The sequence below is a fragment of the Chrysemys picta genome, chromosome 9 (assembly GCF_011386835.1).
Source record: "Chrysemys picta bellii isolate R12L10 chromosome 9, ASM1138683v2, whole genome shotgun sequence".
Classification (NCBI taxonomy): Eukaryota; Metazoa; Chordata; order Testudines; family Emydidae; genus Chrysemys; species Chrysemys picta.
Window position 1 is genome coordinate 14,986,588 of NC_088799.1, and position 19,817 is coordinate 15,006,404.

The 19,817-nt window shown below is 40.5% G+C and overlaps 1 protein-coding gene across 5 annotated transcripts in view; it reads right to left on the minus strand.

Moving 5' to 3' along the window:
• The window catches only part of FNDC3B (fibronectin type III domain containing 3B), a 369,204-nt gene that overhangs the window by 11,002 nt on the left and 338,385 nt on the right, over positions 1-19,817 (minus strand). For all 5 annotated transcript variants that reach the window (XM_042853768.2, XM_005299260.5, XM_065557752.1 and 2 more), the window contains 2 exons: positions 13,811-13,977; positions 6,995-7,122 (listed from right to left, as the gene is read on the minus strand). In XM_042853768.2, coding sequence (XP_042709702.2) covers positions 6,995-7,122; positions 13,811-13,977 — 295 coding nt within the window. The remainder of the gene's footprint in view (positions 1-6,994; positions 7,123-13,810; positions 13,978-19,817) is intronic.

The following is a 19,817-nucleotide window of genomic DNA, read 5'->3' on the forward strand; positions in this document are numbered from 1 at the left end:
CCAGAGCAGTGCACACACAACACTACAGAATGTTGAGGGGTTTTAGCATGCTGCCAAAAGCAAGCTGTAGCTTGCAAACTATTGATGAGAAATGGCAACGGTCAGATCTGAACAGAGTTTCATGAGGCCAGAAAATAGTACCTTTATCAGATAGTACCTTGGTTCTTGAAAACTGTAAGAATTTTTTATAATGGAAATTCTAAAGGTAACCTTAACATTGGGGTTGTTGCTACTCCCCCACAATTATGACAAGTATATTTAATTAGCAAAAAAATGCTCAGAAGAGGAGAATCTGACTTAGAATCCTTATATAGAAAACATTCCTGTAAGAAAGGCTTAATTTCTTCTAAAAGAACTGAAAGACTTCTCTTTATGAAACTAGGTTTAGGATTATTATTATTTTATTCAGTCTCTTAATCAGTCTCAGTGACTCCACTGCAGAGATAGTCTTAACAGTTTTGTAGAGAACCTTGTCTCCTAACAAACCATTTAACAGATAACTGAGAATAGTCAGGTGGCAAGTTGTACTGTAAAAATGTCTAATAAAAATAAATTATTTTTCTGTCTCATTACACAAAGCTATGGGGAAGGAAGAAAACACTCGGAGTGAGCTGTATTGATGGTAAGACTCTAGTGAATATTGTGCCGTTACATTTTCTGTTGACGTGCAAAGTAATCCAGGGTCAATTAAGTGTATTCACTTGCTATTTGAAATGAAGAAAGAAAAATGCATTTCTGTTAATTAGAATTTTATGTAAATTAAATGTATCCTGAATACAAAATTAGATATTCACATTTTTATCTAAATAAATATGAAACCTAGATGTAACAACAGAAATTAGAGATTGGTAAAATCAATTGGGTTCTCTCAACCATTCACCTACCAGTGCAGGACTGTTCCATCCAGTACGTCTTTAATGCAGTTTTAAAAAATCAAAGTGATAGGACTTCTTACTTCCTTTGAGAGACTATTACACAGTCTAATGAATCTATAACCATATATTTTCTCTCTCAAAATATATTGTAGGGTTACAAATATTATTAGGCACCTAAATTAGTGGTCTGATTTTCAGAAGTGCTGAACATCCAGCAGCTATTCAAAAGAGTCAGCTGCTCAATAATTTTGAGCAAACTAAATAAGGAGTAAGAGCCTAACTTTAGGCTACTAATTTTGAAAACCTTGGCCCAAGTTTTTATTACCGCTAGCACTACAGAGTCAATGCAGCTCTTCTGTTTTGCACACTATCAACACAATTGTCAGCTGAATTCTAACCGCAGAAGCTCTATCACAGGTGAAAACGCAAGATGCAGAAAGAACAAATTTTGACCGCTGACTCTCAGGTTGAGTTCGCAGCAGGTTCACTTGTTGACTCATAAACAAAGCAAATTTGATATGGAAAGTCACAGCGAGAGAATAAAGACAGAGCCCTGTGGTGTCATTTGCAGACAGTCACTTTTCAGAGTATGGCTATCCTTTAAATATAATGAAAAGGAACATTCCATTATCATCTTGAAATGGGAAAAGTAAATGTTTCTTTTTTATAGCATGGTTTTCAGGCACCAAGAGGAGACATAATAAATTAAATCTTTGGATAAAATTCTAACTGGAGAAGTATATAAATAAGTAGTGCCCATGGACCTGCCAGGGAGGGGAGGACAGATAAACCAGTTGGTCACATAGGTCCTTATCATATCCTCTACCTCTCTGGGCAAAGAGGACAAGAATATAGAATACCCAGGAGTGCTGGACTGAAGGAGGAAGTGCTATTTCCATGGTAGCTTTCTCCCTTCCTTTAGACCTACTCTGAGTAGAAACTCAATTTCCTGTTCCATATGAAGGAGAAGCACATGCAGGGGACGGGAGGGCTCAGAGCCATTAGAAACTGGGGCTCCCAGATTAGTAAACTGGTCATTTTTAGTAGTTTGAATGTAATTAACTAACACAACTCCAACAGGAATGTTTATTTTATCTGATTTTAATGCATTCTTTCAATCTGACAGAGAGGAACGACTACTTGACACACAAGGCGCCTCAGGAGTAAAGCGAACATTTCCCCTTCCTGGGCATACATCCTGAAATGCCTGTTCCTGGAGAGATCTTTTATTTAATATGCAGCAATAGATCACCATTAATGCTAATACTGTCTGTAAGTGGTAAAACTCACTTGGAGCTACAACTTGCCTAAGGGAATTACTCTCTCCTGCTAATATCTCCTACTGATATTTTGCTCCCCAGCCCATGTGTTAGATAGATTCTTGATGCAACACACACTGGGTAGGAGTTGTGATACCCTTATTCACTGAGTACCTTATTCCACAAATGGTCCCAATGAAGTCAGTGGGATTATTCACAGAATAAGGAAATGCTGAGCATGAGTAAGGGAGGCAGAATCTGGTCCATGTTATTTCTAATTTGTACTCTTTGTCCCTATTAATTTGTAGCAAAACAGAGAGTAAGTTGAAACAGATGGCTCTATGCTCAGTAGCCACACAAACTGTCCATGTTGTTTTGCTGTTTAATGAAAAATATCACCACTGAGGCAGTAGCTTGCATGTTGCATCCTCAACTGGCTTCCTGGTACTGAAGGGCCAAGATCTGTACCAAATGTATTTTCCAACTATGGCACTTGATTCTGTGACCCTTAAGTACTCTGAGGGCAGGTCTACACTTAAAATGCTGCATTGGGCAGCTGCACCGATGCAGCTGCGCCACTTTGGTGCTTAAGTGAAGATGCTCCTGCACTGATGGGAGAACTTGGCCCATTGGTTTAGTTAAACTCCTCCCTGAGAGGTGGTAGCTATGTCAACGGGAGAAGCTCTGCAATCGCCGTAGCACTGCCTACACAGGGGATTAGGTCGGTATAACTGCATTGCTCAGGGTAGGGTTACCATACGTCCGGTTTTTCCCAGACATGTCCGGCTTTTTGGTAATCAAACCCCCGTCCGGGGGGAATTTCCAAAAAGCCGAACATGTCTGGGAAAAACACTCCCAGCTTTGCCGGCATCCCTGGCTTACCTTAGAGCGGGCTCCAGCGGCGGCTGCTGCTCCCTGACTCCTCAGCTCTGTAAGAGCCGAGGTGCCCAAGTGCTACCAGCTTCGGGCAGCCCCCATACCTCTGGACCCTGCGCCCCCCGCCGGGCACTTCCCCTCCCGGGCTCTGGCGGCAGCTGCTACTCCCTGACTCCTCAGCTCTGTAAGAGCCGAGCTGCCCAAGTGCTACTGGCTTCGGGCAGCCCCCATGCCTCCGGACCCTGCGCCCCTGGAGCCCGGGAGGGGAAGTGCCCGGCTGGGGGTGCAGGGTCCGGAGTCATGGGGGCTGCCCGGCAAACTGTGAAGCTGGTAGCGCTCGGGCAGCTGTTTCGCTTGGTTGGGAGAGAGGAGGGGGAATGCGGAGCGCTCAGGGGAGGGGGCGGAGTTGGGGTGGGGCCGGGGAAGGGGCGGGGCCAGGGCCCCATGGAGTGTCCTCTTTTTTAAAATTTTTAAATATGGTAACCCTAACTCAGGGGTGTGGAATTTTCACACCCCTGAGCGACGTAGTGATCTACGCTGATCTAGCTCTGTAGTGTAGACCTAGTATAGGTCTACAATCTGAGCATTTCAACTGAGTTCAAGGAGACTCCATGTGGAATAAGGTACCACACAGTGTAAGCAAAGGTGCCAGAAAGAGGCCCAGAATAGTCACGCGGTGCGGAACAGGGAAACTTACTTAATATCAACAATTTTCTTTGAACATACCAGAAAAGGATATTACCTGACTTGGGTGCTGCCGACAGGAAGGCTTTTTTTAAAATAAACAACAACATCACCACCTTTTTTGAGTTTTAAATGATGCAAAACTAAGATGACAAAAAATACTCTTACTTGTAAAACCAATCAGGGCAGTTTAAAACTTCTAACTCAAAATGAACGCTGAATCCTGTATCATATAGAGCTTACCGCCGTCTTTATAACATGCATTTATATTAACAGTAATATTATTGTTAGAGAAGCATGTCAAATCTTAAACATTCCTCCCATTCATTATACAAGAAAAGTGATTCTCTTACAAATGCTATGAGCACAATGCTTTTACTGTGAGGACAGTCCCACTGAAGTTAATAGGTAGCAAGGTTGAAATCAAAGGGAGTTAGACACATAAATAACACTGAGGCTCTAAGTGTTTTGCAGATCAATCCTTTATGTTGGTTAGTTCTGTTCCAAAGAAAGGTGTTTCTGTGTAACTCACACGCATACTCTTTTTCTCTACTTTCGTCATCACAAGTAAGTGCTTTAGCTTAAAGTTAAATGAGCAAAGATGTTCCGGTTACCAGCTAGCTACACTCATCTGAAATAAATCAATTGGCAGCAATCAGAGAGATGCTGTCCCATGGACTTGTAACACGCTTTCCCAATTAAGATGTTCAGCCCTAGTCTTAAATAGCTGCCCACATATTGCTGCAAATTGAGTGATCTCCTGACAATTGACAGTTACTGACGGATATATCACAGGGGAACAGTTTTTGCTTTAGCTGGTTGAACTGACTTCAATCTGTTTATTACTGTTAAAAAATCTGTTTTTATAATGTGTATGTCTGTTTTGAAGGAAATCTTAAAAGTGGATTTCTACTATAACTTTATCTATTATATGAAACCTGAATATTACTGTAATTTATGACCTTCACCTGTAGGATTTTTCTTTAAAGGTGAACAAATAGGAGCCACAATCAAGGATCAGGACCCCACTGTGGGCTCTGCAGACTTGCTTGTCACTTTTCCCTGTGGAAGGGGAAAGGTGTAGTCAGGCTGCACCTGGAGCAGAGTTTTACTTCTCCGCTGCTCAAAGGGGAAAGTAAGCTACTCCAGGCCTTTCCCAGGCACAGATTAATTCCACTTCTGCACTAGTTTAGCTGCACTGGCCAGTATGTTGGGGGCGGGCGGGGAGGGAGGCAGGCTTTGGCCACTCCTTTCCTGCCTGTGCATGAGGGGAAGTAGCAGCCTGTCTAAACGGGTAACAACAAAAACATTCCCTTTGCCAGAGATATTAAAATAACTACACAGAGTCTGGGAGGGAAAATGAGAATCTTTGCTATCTGCCCCAGCCACACGTAATTCAGTTTTATGAACCATGCAGACTCACGGCCTTGACTACAATGAGGTTTCTAGGGATATCTACCACAGATGCAACTCCAACGCCACTATCAATGGTGAGAAACAGTGTGTGGACTGCCCGCTGGCATTTTTATGACTGTATCGTCTACTGAGGCCAAAATAGCTTAGTGCCTAAACAATTCTGAAATTTTAACCCAAGTGCTAAGAGAGCTGGAACCTTAATGATGTTCCTTTCCTTTGTGAGTCACCAACTGTATTTCAAGATCTGTTTCTCTAAACAAGTAGCATGGAATACATAAAATCCCCCAACAATTCACATAGACAATTCACAAAACAAACTCAAAATTTCTCTTTGAAATTTCTAAAGTGATATTTAACTGTGTACCCTGGAACACGGCTATGTATGGTAGCGGAGTATTTGATAGTCATCATTATGTCATTCATCAACAATTCTTCTCAGTAACAAGCACTTCCACGGGGAAAGACCTGTCGGCTTCTGTTGCATCTCCGCACTTGATCAGATCTCAGGTTTTTTCCCCCTTAAGTAACCAAATGCCATGGGCAGGGGCGGCTCTATGTTTTTTGCTGCCCCAAGCACGGCAGTCAGGCAGCCTTCGGCAGCACGCCTGCGGGCAGTCCGCTGGTCACGCGGATTCGGCGGTGTTTCTGCGGGTGATCTGCCAGTCCCGCTCCTTCGGCGTACCCGCCGCCGAATTGCCGCCAAAGCCGCAGGACCAGTGGACCTCCCACAGGCAAGCCGCCGAAGGCTGCCTGACTGCCACCCTCACGGCGACCGGCACGCCGCCCCCACAGCTTGCCACCCCAAGCATGCATTTGCTGCGCTGGTGCGTGGAGCCACCCCGTCCATGGGTCAGAATCAGGCAACACAAAGGGCCCAGAAAGCAGTCAGATCTCGCCATCTGGGGATTCCCCAGAATGGGATAGTCCCAGCAGGCCTACAGGTAGCTTAGCCAGTTCCTACACCAAACTCTTGCAGTCCCCAGCATAGGAGGCACGTGGAGAGTGTGCTCTATTCTGACAATCTCTGCCTGGAAGAATGTCCCTTATGGGCCATAACCTGTTGGCATAAATTAGAGCCCTGAAACTGGTCTCATCTATGCTGGAGCTGGTATAAAATAAGGCCCAGAATCAGAAAACTGCAACGAGCTCCATTGTGCTTTCACCCCCCACTCATCTGCATCCCATGGAATTTGGGCACAGTGAGAATCTGTGGCTATGTATTTGGAGCCCTGCAAAGTGTAGAGCTGGCTTCAATAACTATCTGTAACATAAAAAGAGTAAGATAAGCAGAAATAACTGTGGTTTGTTGCATTTATTACCCTATCAACGAGCTATACGTCCATTTAATAAAGGTTACTGATCTCCCTCCGGACTCCTACATTATTCAAAGTTCTTGGAAAATGCATTGGGGACTGTACACAAACACCTGATCATTCAGACATATATCCTTTTTGTGGATGTAATTTGCAGCCTGCACTTCTATCAAATCTTTCATCTGTGTTTCTTCAAAGCTTTTCTTTATAGTATTGCTCTGGAATCAGATGCATTCACACATATCGGTTTATTGCACTTATCAGAGTGTATAAAACAGATTACTAAGGTAAATGGCACACAGCATTTGTCATGAGAATAAACTGTTTTGAACAGTGAGGGGTTTTTTCTGAGTCATTAAGAGTGTGGATTCCACCCTCTTATTCACTGCTCTCAGCCACTTTCCATTACTGAATTCAAAGTCTGAAAATGTCAGTTTTGGAACAGTGCCAGGAGCTTTTTCTAGTGTGTCAGTTGTGAGCAAAACAGCTAAACATTTCAGAGCATCAAGAGCTTTTGATTTTATGTTTGTTATATTAATGAGAAATGAAAACCTTAAACATAAGATCCTACCTGTTTATATTCAGATTCTCTTCCAACCACTACCTGCACCACATAACTGATAGGGTCTCCTTTCATGGGTGGGACCATTTCCCATGTGATTTCACAGGCATTTCCATCCAACTGTGTCACTCGAGGAGCTGTAATAAAATTTGTGCATATTAGACACTAATGTAAACAATGACATTGCAATAAATGATATAGAGGCTTGGAATGATTAGAGTTTTATCACTAAATGTCGATTTCACTGTACACACACAAACTGATGAAAAAATATTTCCATCAATCATAATCAAAATTTACAGATAAGCAAAGTAAGAAAAATGCTGCTTGAGGACTCATTAATTAGAGTTTGATTTAGGGATATTTACTTTGTATATTTGACATATGAGGTTGACAATTTGTGTTTTAACAGTTATAAAGCTTTAGCTTTTTGAATCTCAAGGTCTACTGTCATTAAATAATTATTGTCTGACCCTGCCATAATCTACTGTATCTGTGAAAATTTAAATAAATAAAAATAAAAAATTCTTAAAAGTAAACACTTATATTATCCAAAAAATTATACAAAAATAAAAATCTAATTCTGCCAAGGCTAATTATATACCTTCTCTATACAAAAATCACAGAACACTTTAAAGAGAGAATTGCAGGACTTCACAAGTCTGTTAAGAGAAACTGGAATATGTTTATGTAACTAAAATATTAAAAATACCCCCATACACTAGCTCTTTTGTAAATTTTGGACTAGATCCAGTAACCAGGCAAAACTCCTATTTACTTCAAAAGTAGTTTTGCTGGAGTAAGGTGCAAGATGGGGCCTTTAGTCTGAATCAAAGTAAAATCAGAATTGGTTTCTGACTCTGAAGGTCAACACAAGATCTAAATGAGACAAAATATCTCATTCCGCCTCCCTCCCCCCAAAACATATGCACACACACAATAAACTACAGAAGTGTAGTATGTGAGTGTAGCAAAAGCCTTGGAATTTAATAATTCAACTGTAATGGTATCCAGTGCATTTTTCAAGTAGAAAGCAATGAGATGACTAGTGACTGCAAGATGACTTTCCATGAAATTCTGTAACACCAGTGAGCTACATCTGTACTACGGGAGCCATCTCTAAGAACATAAGAATGGCCATTCTGGGTCAGACCAATGGTCCATCTAGCCCAGTATCCTGTCTTCCAATAGAAGCCAATGCCAGCTGCTTCAAAAAGTATGAAAAGAACAGAGCAAATATCGAGTAAGCCATCCCTTATCGTCTAGTCCCAGCTTCTGCGATCTCTGTATCATCACTGTAGCATGGTCCACTTGTGAGGGCACTGGGATGTGGGCAGCAGATACTTGTTGTTGGAGCTTCGTTACTACTACCTCATCAATTATTTTGATTAGGAAGGCAAGGTTGGAGATAGACTGGGAGTAGGGGGAAGATAAATTTGAAAGATTTTCTGCAATAGAAAATTCTATAGTCAATCAGAGTTTTGCGATTGACTTCTGTAGAGCCAGGATCGCACCTCAGGAGTTGTTTTTTTTTGGGGTGGGGGTGGGGGGTTGGATTCAACCTAGAACCAAAATCATATGAATAGGTTCAAATACAGGGATTCATATATAAACCTTGCCCTGATCCTGGAAATTTCAGGGATTAGATTTGAAGTTTTGGTTCAGCGCATATGCTAGAATCTAGGAAAGCATGATTTATCAGCAGCTGAAACGCTGTCTTCCTCACAAAATGATCTCTTATCAACTAAAAGCCATCAGATATCACTCTGTGCCCACCAGCAACTGCAAGCTGGCGGGTCAACAGACCACAGAGCTTTGAATGATGGCAATATGTTCACATGTACACCTGAGCATCTGTCCTCTGCTGATTTCAAAACAACTGCAGCAGCATCCAGATTATAACAACCTTGCTGTTTGTCGGACAGAGGGAGCATACGGCTGAAAAGTGAAACCGTGAGGCTGGAGAGAATGACACGTGCTGCAATACACTTCAGGAAGCCATTAGCACATGCACATGCAAGAACATGTGCGCATTAAAAGCAATACATTTCCCAGCCCTGTGAAAATACAGTAATATGAGAAGCCATCAAAGAAACTGGTGCTGCTACTGCTGCTGTATAAATTACATCAACCCTAAACTAATCCATTATCACTCAAAAGGGCTTGTGCATTATATTCAGATCCAAATATAAATATAAATTTGCTTTTCATACCAACACCTGCCTACTTGGAGAGATGGAGAATGGAAACGTTCATCTGAGCTAGTACACCTCTCACCCTCACACACTCTTTTAGGTTTTTGTCTGCCAATTGCAGAACAAAACATGGCATCATATACATTTCTTTGTCAAAATCAAGAAAACAATGTATCCCCTTTCTTAAATGAGTCTGGACATTGGAGGGAATCAAAAATGGCCAGTTTTGTTGCCTGACTCGACAGGACTCATCTCTTTTCCATTCAGTATCACTTTCCAGTTGCAGTGTCTGCGGCTACAGTGTTTGCCGTATTGTGGGGTCTACCACTGACAGTATCCTGACATTTAATTATGTCCCTGACACTCCCATCCCACCCCAATATTTGTGGAATATCATAGCTACTTCACATTCAGTTCAGAATGTGAACCATGCCCAAACTAGGACTGAATACTTAGGCAGAAAGGTACTCTTCCATTTAGATGAAAAATGGAGTTCTGATCCAATTATATTTTGGATATGGGACAGCAGAATGGACAAGGAGTGCTCTCAAGTGAACAAATATAATTTACATCTTAACTTTCTGTCACACAAGTACAGCTTCAAAACAAAACACTAGTAGATTCCAAAAACAATGGGGAAATCCCTGTAAAAATATTACATACACCCAGGTTATCAGTAAAGATATAAGCTGTTTGGAGATGCAGTACTAAAGCATTACGTTGCTCCTGTTGGAATTCCCTGTAGGTGTATAGTAGTTTGTTTCCATGTTCACTAATTTAATATGGGTGGTTGCAGTATCTTCCCTCTAAATTCCCTTATGATGGTGCCAACATCATCACTAAAGAAATTTACTTCAAATATATTGGAGCAGATTGACTACACATGGTAAAGAGCAAAGCAGCATATTCACATGGTTATGATGTAGCCATGGTGGCACGCAGAATGGACTTCCCTCTTGAACAGTCCCTTGCAAGTCGTCTTCCTTTGGTAAGAATCAATATGGGAGGACTTAGGATTCTTAAATCCCTCACAATTGCATCTTCCAATCTCATTCGTGGCTGGCCTTGCACTCTCTTTCCGTTGACCTCACCCCTATAAAATTTCTGAAAAAGAATACCTTGTTCTGCATGTTGGATGTGTCCCAACCACTGCAGTCATCTTGTTCTCATATAATGCAAGATTGCAACTTGCCAGGAATGTGTGTCTCCTCATTTGTGAAAAAAATCAAACCAATGGATATTAAAAAAAACACCGTAACTTGAGACACGGGAAACTGATTAGTTTCCTCGCCTCAGCTGTTTTTAACGGCCAAGTTTCTGCTTCATATAACAGGGTTGTAATCACTACTGTGCTGCACATTCATATCATAGTTGTCACAGACATCCTGCCATCCAAATAGAGGCCTTTTAAGATGCTGAAATGCCACTGACACAAGACAGATCCGATATGTGACTTCTTTGGTTATAGAATCTCCTGCTGTCAACCAACTATCCAGATAGATAAAACTATTCACTCATTCAATGTCATTGCCATCTACATGCAGCATTTGGCATAACATTAGTTTTACAGGAGGCATGCATAGCTTTGGTTTTATCACCACTGAGCTTAAGTCCCATCAATTCTGAAGTTTTTCACAGCTTTTCCAGCATTAACTGTAGTTGGTCAGTAATCTTTCCAAGTAAGAAAACATCACCTGCATACTCAAGATCCTAGAAAGATGAATCTTCAAATTTCACACCTCTTAACTTTTGCCTCAGTCAGCTTCGTCAACGGTCTATTAGAATACTAAATAATGTACGTAAGAAAACACAGTCCTGGTGTAACTCTGATTCTACTAAAAATAGTCTGTAATACAACCACAGACCCTCACACAGCTAATGTACAGTGGTACAGTTCCTCCGCTAGGCACTCCATACTGGCATAGCAGTACCCATCGTGCTGACTGATGCACTGAGTCTAAAGCAGCTGCAAAGTCTATGAACACGATGTTAACTTTCTTCTGTCGCTCTAGTCATTCTTCAATAACATTTCCCAGAGTGTGGACACCACACTGGTTGCCTCTCATTTTTGGGTTGAAACAATATTTCAATTGGTTCAGAAGTATGATCATAAACACCTCCCCTGGGAGTGGCAGCAGCATTATTCTACTATAATTTGAGCAAGCTAATCGCTCTCTCTCTCTCTTTTTTTTTAATGGGTGATTCAGCCTCTTTTCCAATCTTCTGGAATATGAACAGTTTCCCAAACTTTTAAGACCGCTCTGTGTAGCCAGTGAACTAAATCCGGGTCTCCACTATTTAGCAGTTTTGATGAAATAAAGACCAAGTGCTTCATCATTTTGTAACTATTTGATGGCAAGCATCACTTTCTCTAATGTCACCAGCCTTTTTCTGATGGGTTCATTTTGGGATTAAGTTGTAGTAGGAATTGCATTATGGTGGGAATCTATTAATTAATTCACAAAAATACTCATGCCAATGCTTAAGCTGTGCGTCAATATCCTGGCAGTATTTTCCATTTTTGTCCTTCAATAGTGGAAGCCATGAGAATGGACATTCAATTAGGACCTTCAAGCTCTCAAATACAGTCTCTAGCTTCAACACGTGGAAAAAAAGGACATAAAGTGCTGGCAGTTTCATATATGTTTTATCTGTTTCAGCAGTTTCATCTGCCACTCACAACGGAACCAAGCTTCAGGATTCATCTAAATCTTCTACTAGAGGAAGAGTCATCAGACCATATGACGATGGCTCTTCCATAAACCAGAGATGGGGAAAGATCCCAATATAAAGATGGTATATCCACTTCTGCAGCAATGTCAGTATCTGAGGATGAGATTGTAGAATGTTCGATCATTCAGAGCCCCATCAGAAGAGTGACCTTTCCTGGCTGGAAGCAATTGGAAGAATTGGCTGACATATGTGAAGTGCAGTAGACGTGGCGGAGTTTGAACACCGAGAGCACAGCTATGACTCATAGATGTCAGACCTTTTGATTGTTGAATGCCTACGGTACATCTGATGGCACACTTGTGTTACTCTAGTTTTGTTCCTGAGGGTGTAATCTGCACTACTGGCTTCGCAGGTTTTTTCTCTATGCCTGATAATGGCCATTTTCAGTTTGAAGGTAGGACATCTAGTAGTTATTAATGCACATGCTCCACATGATGCCAGGTATGATGCTGAAAAAGATGTTTTTTATGCCATGTTAGATGACACTGTATCTAGTACATCACCCCACCTTCATATTGTCATCTTAGTAGATATGAATGTGAGAATTGGCTATGATGGAACTGGATCTGAACTGGCACTGGAACCACACGACCAACCAGAATACAGATCAGATAATGGTGTGGGTCTACTAGAATTTGCTTCTACACATGGACTATATTTAATGGATACTTGGTTTCAGCACAAGAATTGCCATAAGTATACATTTTGGAATCCACTGGGCAACAATGCAACCTTGTATTCCCATTCTAGTTTGGAAACGCCTGATTAAGTTCATGTAGGATGTACATGTATTTAGGAGTGCTGATCTTGCTCCGGAATTTGATTGACTCCTAATAGCAACAATGATGTTCCATTTAATAGAGTTCCAGAGACAGGTATCTACTGCATTGAAACACTTCAGTGTTGATAAGCATTATTATGAAGCAATTGCTAATAGTTACATGGTAGAATTTCCAATAAATATTCTATATTGGATGACCAGCTGTCTACCGCGGAGGAAGAGTGAACTTTATTTCGAGTTTCGATCACAGAGATTGCTGGAAAACAACTAATGAGAATGAAAGAGCAACACTGCAATACAGATGATACCAACAAATTATGGGAGAGGAAAAAAGGTGTACTGTAGAATGGATACACTGGACGGTCAAAGTCGAATCAGCAAAGAGGAGGAAATGGGCAACAGAGAAAAAGAAATGTCTTGAATAAGCCATCAAGACAGCCTGTAGGAATTATCATAAACAGGGTAAAACACACTAAAATGGTCAGTCTGTGGTCTGAATTCAACTCAGTTCATCTAATGTAAAATTATCTGTGGCTCCTGTATCTTCTTGGTAATGCAACTTCCTTGAAAGGTGCTGAAAAGTGTGATCATTTTATATAGCGTAAAAGGGCTTTAATTATCGAATTTAGTTTGAATACACTCTGCTTATTTCCTATGGAAAACAAACTTAAATGAGGCTATGCAGATGGGGATAATCTCCCTTCTTGTGCACATAAAATGTCAATGGGAGTTTTATACATTAAAGGAAAACTAAACTCTGGAGTGTTAAATGCATTTTCATAGTTGAACAACATGTAATGTCATTAGTTTTCAAGCCCCATACGCATACCTACATATACATCCTATCAGTTATGCCCCTCATTAAAATATTTCACGGTAATGGTCCCACATCCTGTAACTTTTGTTAGTAACAGTATTTTTGACCATCTCTGTAAAGTAATTAATCTAGTAAGGTTTATTTTTTGTAAATTTTTTCAAATTTTCTTTGGTGAGAATTGAGTTTCCTATCATAAGTTATTAGAAAGTTATTTAACTAGTCAACAACCATGCCTTCCCTCTCCCTCCCCTCCTCCCGCCCCTACAGAGCATGCATCAGATCCTATTGTTAATCCATACCTTTGATGGCAGGTGGGACAGATTTGGTTGTGCAGAAGGTACATATTTCTGAGAACGGCCCTTCCCCAGCATCATTTACTGCCTGTATTCTAAATGTGTAGCAAGTAGATTCTGTCAGCCTTTGTACCTTGTAGGTGTGACTTGGTCCCCTATAAATCGGAATAAACCTAGAAACCAGCAATTAGAGAACGAAATTAGTTGCACTTGGGGTGGCAATAGCTTTTCTGAATGTTATATGCATATAGGTTTTTTATACCCAAACATCCATACTCTGAAGAACTGTAGCTCATATCATGGAAATTACCAAATATAATTACAAAGATTAGTATATAAACAAGCATCTAATAATAGATTTATTATATATATTAGGAAAACCAACAGTTTAACGTATCTTCTGCAAATAATCCTCTATATTGCAAAATAATTATATCTGGAAAACATCTATCTATATGTTGCCTACTAGCGACTTAATCAAAATGGATTACGTTTACTTTACCATATACCTTCATTACAATATAGTAGAACCTCAGAGTTAAGAACACCAGAGTTACTAACTGACAACATTTGGAACCAGAGGTACACAATCAGGCACCAGCAGAGACCAAAAACAAAAAACAAAAAAAACCAAACCAACCCCCCCACAACAACAAAAGCAAATACAGTACAGTGCTGTGTTAAACATAAACTACTAAAAAAAATAAAAGGAAAGCAGCATTTTTCTTCTGCATAGTAAAGTTTCAAAGCTGTATTAAGGTAATGTTTAGTTATAAACTTTTGAAAGAACAACCATAACGTTTTGTTCAGAGTTATGAAAATTTCAGAGTTACGAACAACCTCCATTCTCGAGGTGTTTGTAACTCTGTACACTGATGTAGTGCTGGTAATTTACAGCATTTCACAAACACAGGGCCCATTCCTGCAAACCCTAGCTCATTTGACTAGTCCTTACTCACACAAGTAGCCCCCCCACCCTCCAAGGCTCGATCCTGCTCTCATTTACATCAGTTTAAACCCAGCGTAACTCCATTTAAATCAACATGTCAGGATTTTCAGAACTGATCATAGACCGGACACATTTCTCTGTCTTGAAGAGTTTACAAACTGAAATAAAACAAGACAAACATACAAGGCAACAGCTCAAAAGAGAGCATGTTGCAAGATGATCAATATCGGGGGTGAGGGGGGAAGCTTGAAGAGGTAGGTTTTAAAGAGTGATTTGTGGGAACGAGAGAGGCTGTCTAGTGAATGAGATCAGGAAGATTGTTTTAGATGTAGAGAGCAGCTTGGGGGAAGACAAGAACTCTAAAAGGAGACAGTGTTTAGGCACTAACTTCCAAAACACTGGTTCTGGCTGGGCCAAACACAAAGAAAGAAAACTCACCTGTATAATACAGTACCATACATAAAGTACAAGATGCTAACCAGAGAGAACCTGAATTCCAATTTACATTGCAGTCTCCACTAGAGAACATGTCAGTAATGTCAATAATAGTCATACATCAGACAGTGATTTCTAGTTCTTTATGCACTCTGTAAGGGGATGCAGAATGGGAACTGAAGGTACATAGCACATCACAGGACATGCTCAGTCTCTTGCAGCAAATGATCCTTAATTCTCAGTTGGAGAACACAGCTGGTTACTTTTTTGCATGGACCCTGAATTTATGGGACTATAAAATTCACCACTGTGAATCATGTGGTCTTCTGATGGTTAATACATGCATTCAAGTATCCTAACTATTTTAGATGATTTGGAACAACTGGGAAAAAGACAAAATGATTCCTTTTGACTTCCCCTCCCCCCAAATCTAGAGTTCTATTCTGAATAATAAATCCTGGCCCTTTAGGCTTTTTACAATCTTTAGAGAATAATCAATTCAGGGGTTTCACAACAAAAGGGCTTGTGCCATTAGCTCTTAGGGGACGGAAACCAATTCACGTTAAATTATGGTACAAATTCATAGAAGTACAAAGCACAAACAGAAGTCAAGAATCATCTGTAATAAAAAGAATTGTTCAGGGAGGTCAAAATTGCTGAATTGTACTTTGAGGACTAATTAGGTTTAATACTGCCATAAAGATTTAATGACCCCTCACTTTGATTGTAAATTCTAGATCCATCCTCAAAATTTATGAAGAGTTTAGGAGAGATCAGATTAAATACTTCTCTTTCAGCCACTTTCTGATTTAATATGAAATTTCTGAAGAGGAAGTAGTACTTCTATTCAACTTTAGACACTGACGTTTTCAGGTCGGATTGTCTTTGCTATCCCACACTTCTGATAGTAATATAAGCATCAATGGAAAGTTTCAAATGGCCAGGAAAGAGCCTGTTATCGCAGGATAAGTCTTTTTGAAAGTAGTTTTATATTAAATGCTCAAAATGGATATAGTGTAACAGGCTGGAAATTTAGGCCTAGTCTGTGTATGTGTGTACACACATAAGCAGCATTCCCCTCACCCTGCACATCCCAACCTAAAGACTAACTCAAAAGTAGTTTCAGCACTCAGGGAAGTGAGAGGATTCTTCCCTCCCACTAATCCAGGGCATGTGGATGGCAAGATGGAGGCCAGTTGCTGTCATTGCAGTGATGATTAGAACTGGTTGGGTGTACCAAGGGAAGCAGATTGAACCAACTAAAGGGATGATGTAGAATGTACTCTCCTCCAGGCTGGGGAGTTGTGGGTAGGTGTTGTGCTTGCTGGAGCACAATGCCTTCTGGAGATGCCCATGCCACAGGATGGCCTTGCATCACCCCCAAGGCAAGATAGATTATTTGAAAGATCAGATTGTGAATTACACAAACGCAAGGAATCCAAAAGTGAAGGTTTTGTAGAGGCATTAAGAAGTGATCCAGTAAAGCACTTATGTTTGTGCTTAAATTTAAGTCAGTGGGACAACTCTGTTTGACTGGGGAACTACTCTGCTTTACAGAGGACTAGCTTACCGATGCTACACTTTAATCCCTCCCTCCCCAGGAGGGCAGAGGCCCTCAGCATTTGCATGCACAATTTTTGTTTGTGAAAAGAGAAGATGTTGCAAATACCCATGCAAAGGTGTATTTGCCCTAGTTTTCATGGCACAAGTCAAGTCCTCCCGCAGTTTAAAAGTTTTTCAGTCAGCCATCCAGGGAGCAGAAAGAATACCATGTGACTTTGGTCACCTAACACTGATTGTGAATGGTGAATGCACAGAGCAATGACTATGGGAATGTCACTGGTTACGTTTTGAGTTGGAGTTTCCAGATTTTTGCTCCATAAATTTCTGTTTTTAATTTCCTAGACCGATTCTTATTCAGCCCTCTCTGACATTTGGAAATAGGCATAATTATTCCAATTACTCTCTCCCTCATCCCCTTTTCTTTATCTCAAGAAACATCCGTCAGTGAAAGCAAAATGCATTCCAGGAAGAACCTGTATCCTCACTGCAATACACAACACTGTAATGGTAGCCGATTAAAACCTTTAAAATGTTGCCATCCCTTCTAAGATGACTTAGAGGAAAACAGGATGCTTTATTAAGTCAATCAGATTCAATTAAAGTTAGAGTCTGCAATAACAATAATGGATCTTAATTATGTCAGAAGATGCATATTGTGATTTAAGAAATGAAAACATTTCATCTTGATTACAAACATTTAAACTTCAAAACACAGCTGACTTTTTGATAATCATGTAGAATTCTATTAAAGCCTGCAGTGGGCACTTTGTATTCCTTGAGAAGTGATCTTCATTACATTTAAAATCAGTGTATTTTCCATTTGGCACTGAAGCTTTCAATATCTGTGAGACATGTTTTGCAGTCCCTACTCAAGCAGAACTCCTAGGGGAACGCTTATGGGAATATTCCCTGGGTAAGGATTGCACATGTTTGGAATCATACTACATCATGCATTGTAAGCTATTCTATGCATCTACAAAGCACACACTGTTTTGTCAGACACCACAGATTGTATGTTCCTGTGGTGTACAGCCAGTTAATGATTATTAAAGATAAGATTAACTTGTTTTCATTCTGACCGTTGCTGGTGAATGCTTTTAAAATCTATAGCAAGTTTTAAATAATATTAAGCTTCTTGAGCTCTATGTAACTCTGCCCCTCCCAGCTTGTCCTCCTTGATGAACTTCACATTGCACTGTCCCCTTTACTCCTGACATTTCAACCCTTGTTGTATGCTCATTTCTCTGCTTCTTGCACAATCCCTTCCATGCCTTCTTCCACACAGCCCCCTATGCATGAGACAATAGTCCCGAGCCCATCTGCCAGGCCCCCATCTTGTCTGCATTTGAGACCCTCTTAAAGACTCCCTAGCAAGAATGGGTGTGATTTGGATATTAAAAAGGCTTCTCTGTTCTTCCCCTTCTTCTAACCTCTACCCATTTATCTGCCTGTCCTTGGACAGAGAGCAGCTTTGAGCAGTGAATCTCCCTTCGTGGATGACTCCAGGGTATATTATGAGCACCAACATAAACTGATCATCATCATCAACAGGTGCCGACAAATACCCTGGCTTTTCCTTTTGTATGAACATTTCTCATTTAAGCAAAAGCGATTAAAATGCAATTTGGCTTCTGAAAACATACTTAATAAAGAAAAGAGATATCTAAAAAAATTATGCTATCTGACGACTTCGTCATGAGAGATGGGAAACTCATACGAGCACTGAATGCACAATCCAGAGACTGATTTTAACCAGTTTCCCCTGCATGACTACATGTACTTGCCCAGGAGAATTACAAGTTTGTTTCCACTGGTTCCCCAAAACCCCACCAAACCTGCTTGCTGAGGCAGGGATAAAGGTAGAGAGAAGTCTCAGCCAAGGTGGGCTCATTATCTTATTGGACAAACTGGATTGCTTGATAGATCAACAAAATTAGCAGTTGAAGGGAATGCAAGGGAAGGGTAAGTTATTTTGGATGTTAGTGAAGCATGTTTCTCTGAAAGCCTTGGACATTAACTCAGATTGGCTTAATTATGAACATTGCCCCATGTGGGTTATAAATTGGCAGAAAGAATGTAAATGCTGTAACCCACCCTTGAATAATAGACGCGGGTTAAAATTAGAGAGGAAAAAATGGCTCAAACATTCAGTTGGATGGACCATCTATGTGAACCCAAAAATTAGTCTGTGGAGTTTGAGAAACCTCTGGTTCTATGAGGCTTATTCCCCCCTCAGCCTGAGACTTTGAAGGCTGCAAACTATGAAGCTTAAAGTCAGGCTTTGTTCTCTGATGTGGGGTGGGGGTCAACTTTGCTGGCATTTTGTTCAACAGTTCAGTAAACATTGTGTTTACTGTGGGAAGATCACACCATGCAAGAATGGACCATTAGTATTAAGACTACATTTTAACTTGAGGTAATATGCCCTCCCACTCAATAAGTACCAAAACTTGAAAACAAAAGTGACTTTGTCTAGTGAAGGAGACATTCCCCAGATATTTCCCCCATCTTCTTACCTTAGTAGCCTGAATGATTCTCCCTGACATTCTGTCAAACACAGAAATCATTTATTTATTTTCACAGATGAAAAGAGAGAACAGGGTGTCCTAGAAAAATTGTTTGGGAGAGGTCATGGCTCTGATTTTCTCATCAATACTCTTTTCTTCTCAATAAAGATCTTTCTGGGAAATGGTATGTATGTCACAGCTGTTTTATTACCCCCACTTCAAGCCCTTCCAATCAAACAGAGGATTATGAATGTGCCTCATTCTGTCTTCATTCACAAGGCCTCAACTCAGTTTAATCAGCTGGTTCCTCTTTGGGTTTTGCTTAGATTTTGGAAACACATTTTAACACCCCAACAACTTAATTTAAAAGAAAAATCCAGTGCACTGCACTGAATAAGAGAGCATTCTCGAGCAAAGTGCAATAGCATAAACAGAAGCCTGATGCTTTACTGTCTTGCTGCAAAATATGGTGATCTGCAATATCAATGGGCTGAAGAGAAATTTAACCTGGCAACCTGAGGCTTTTTTCTCCACAACACCGGCAACTGCCTAATTTAAA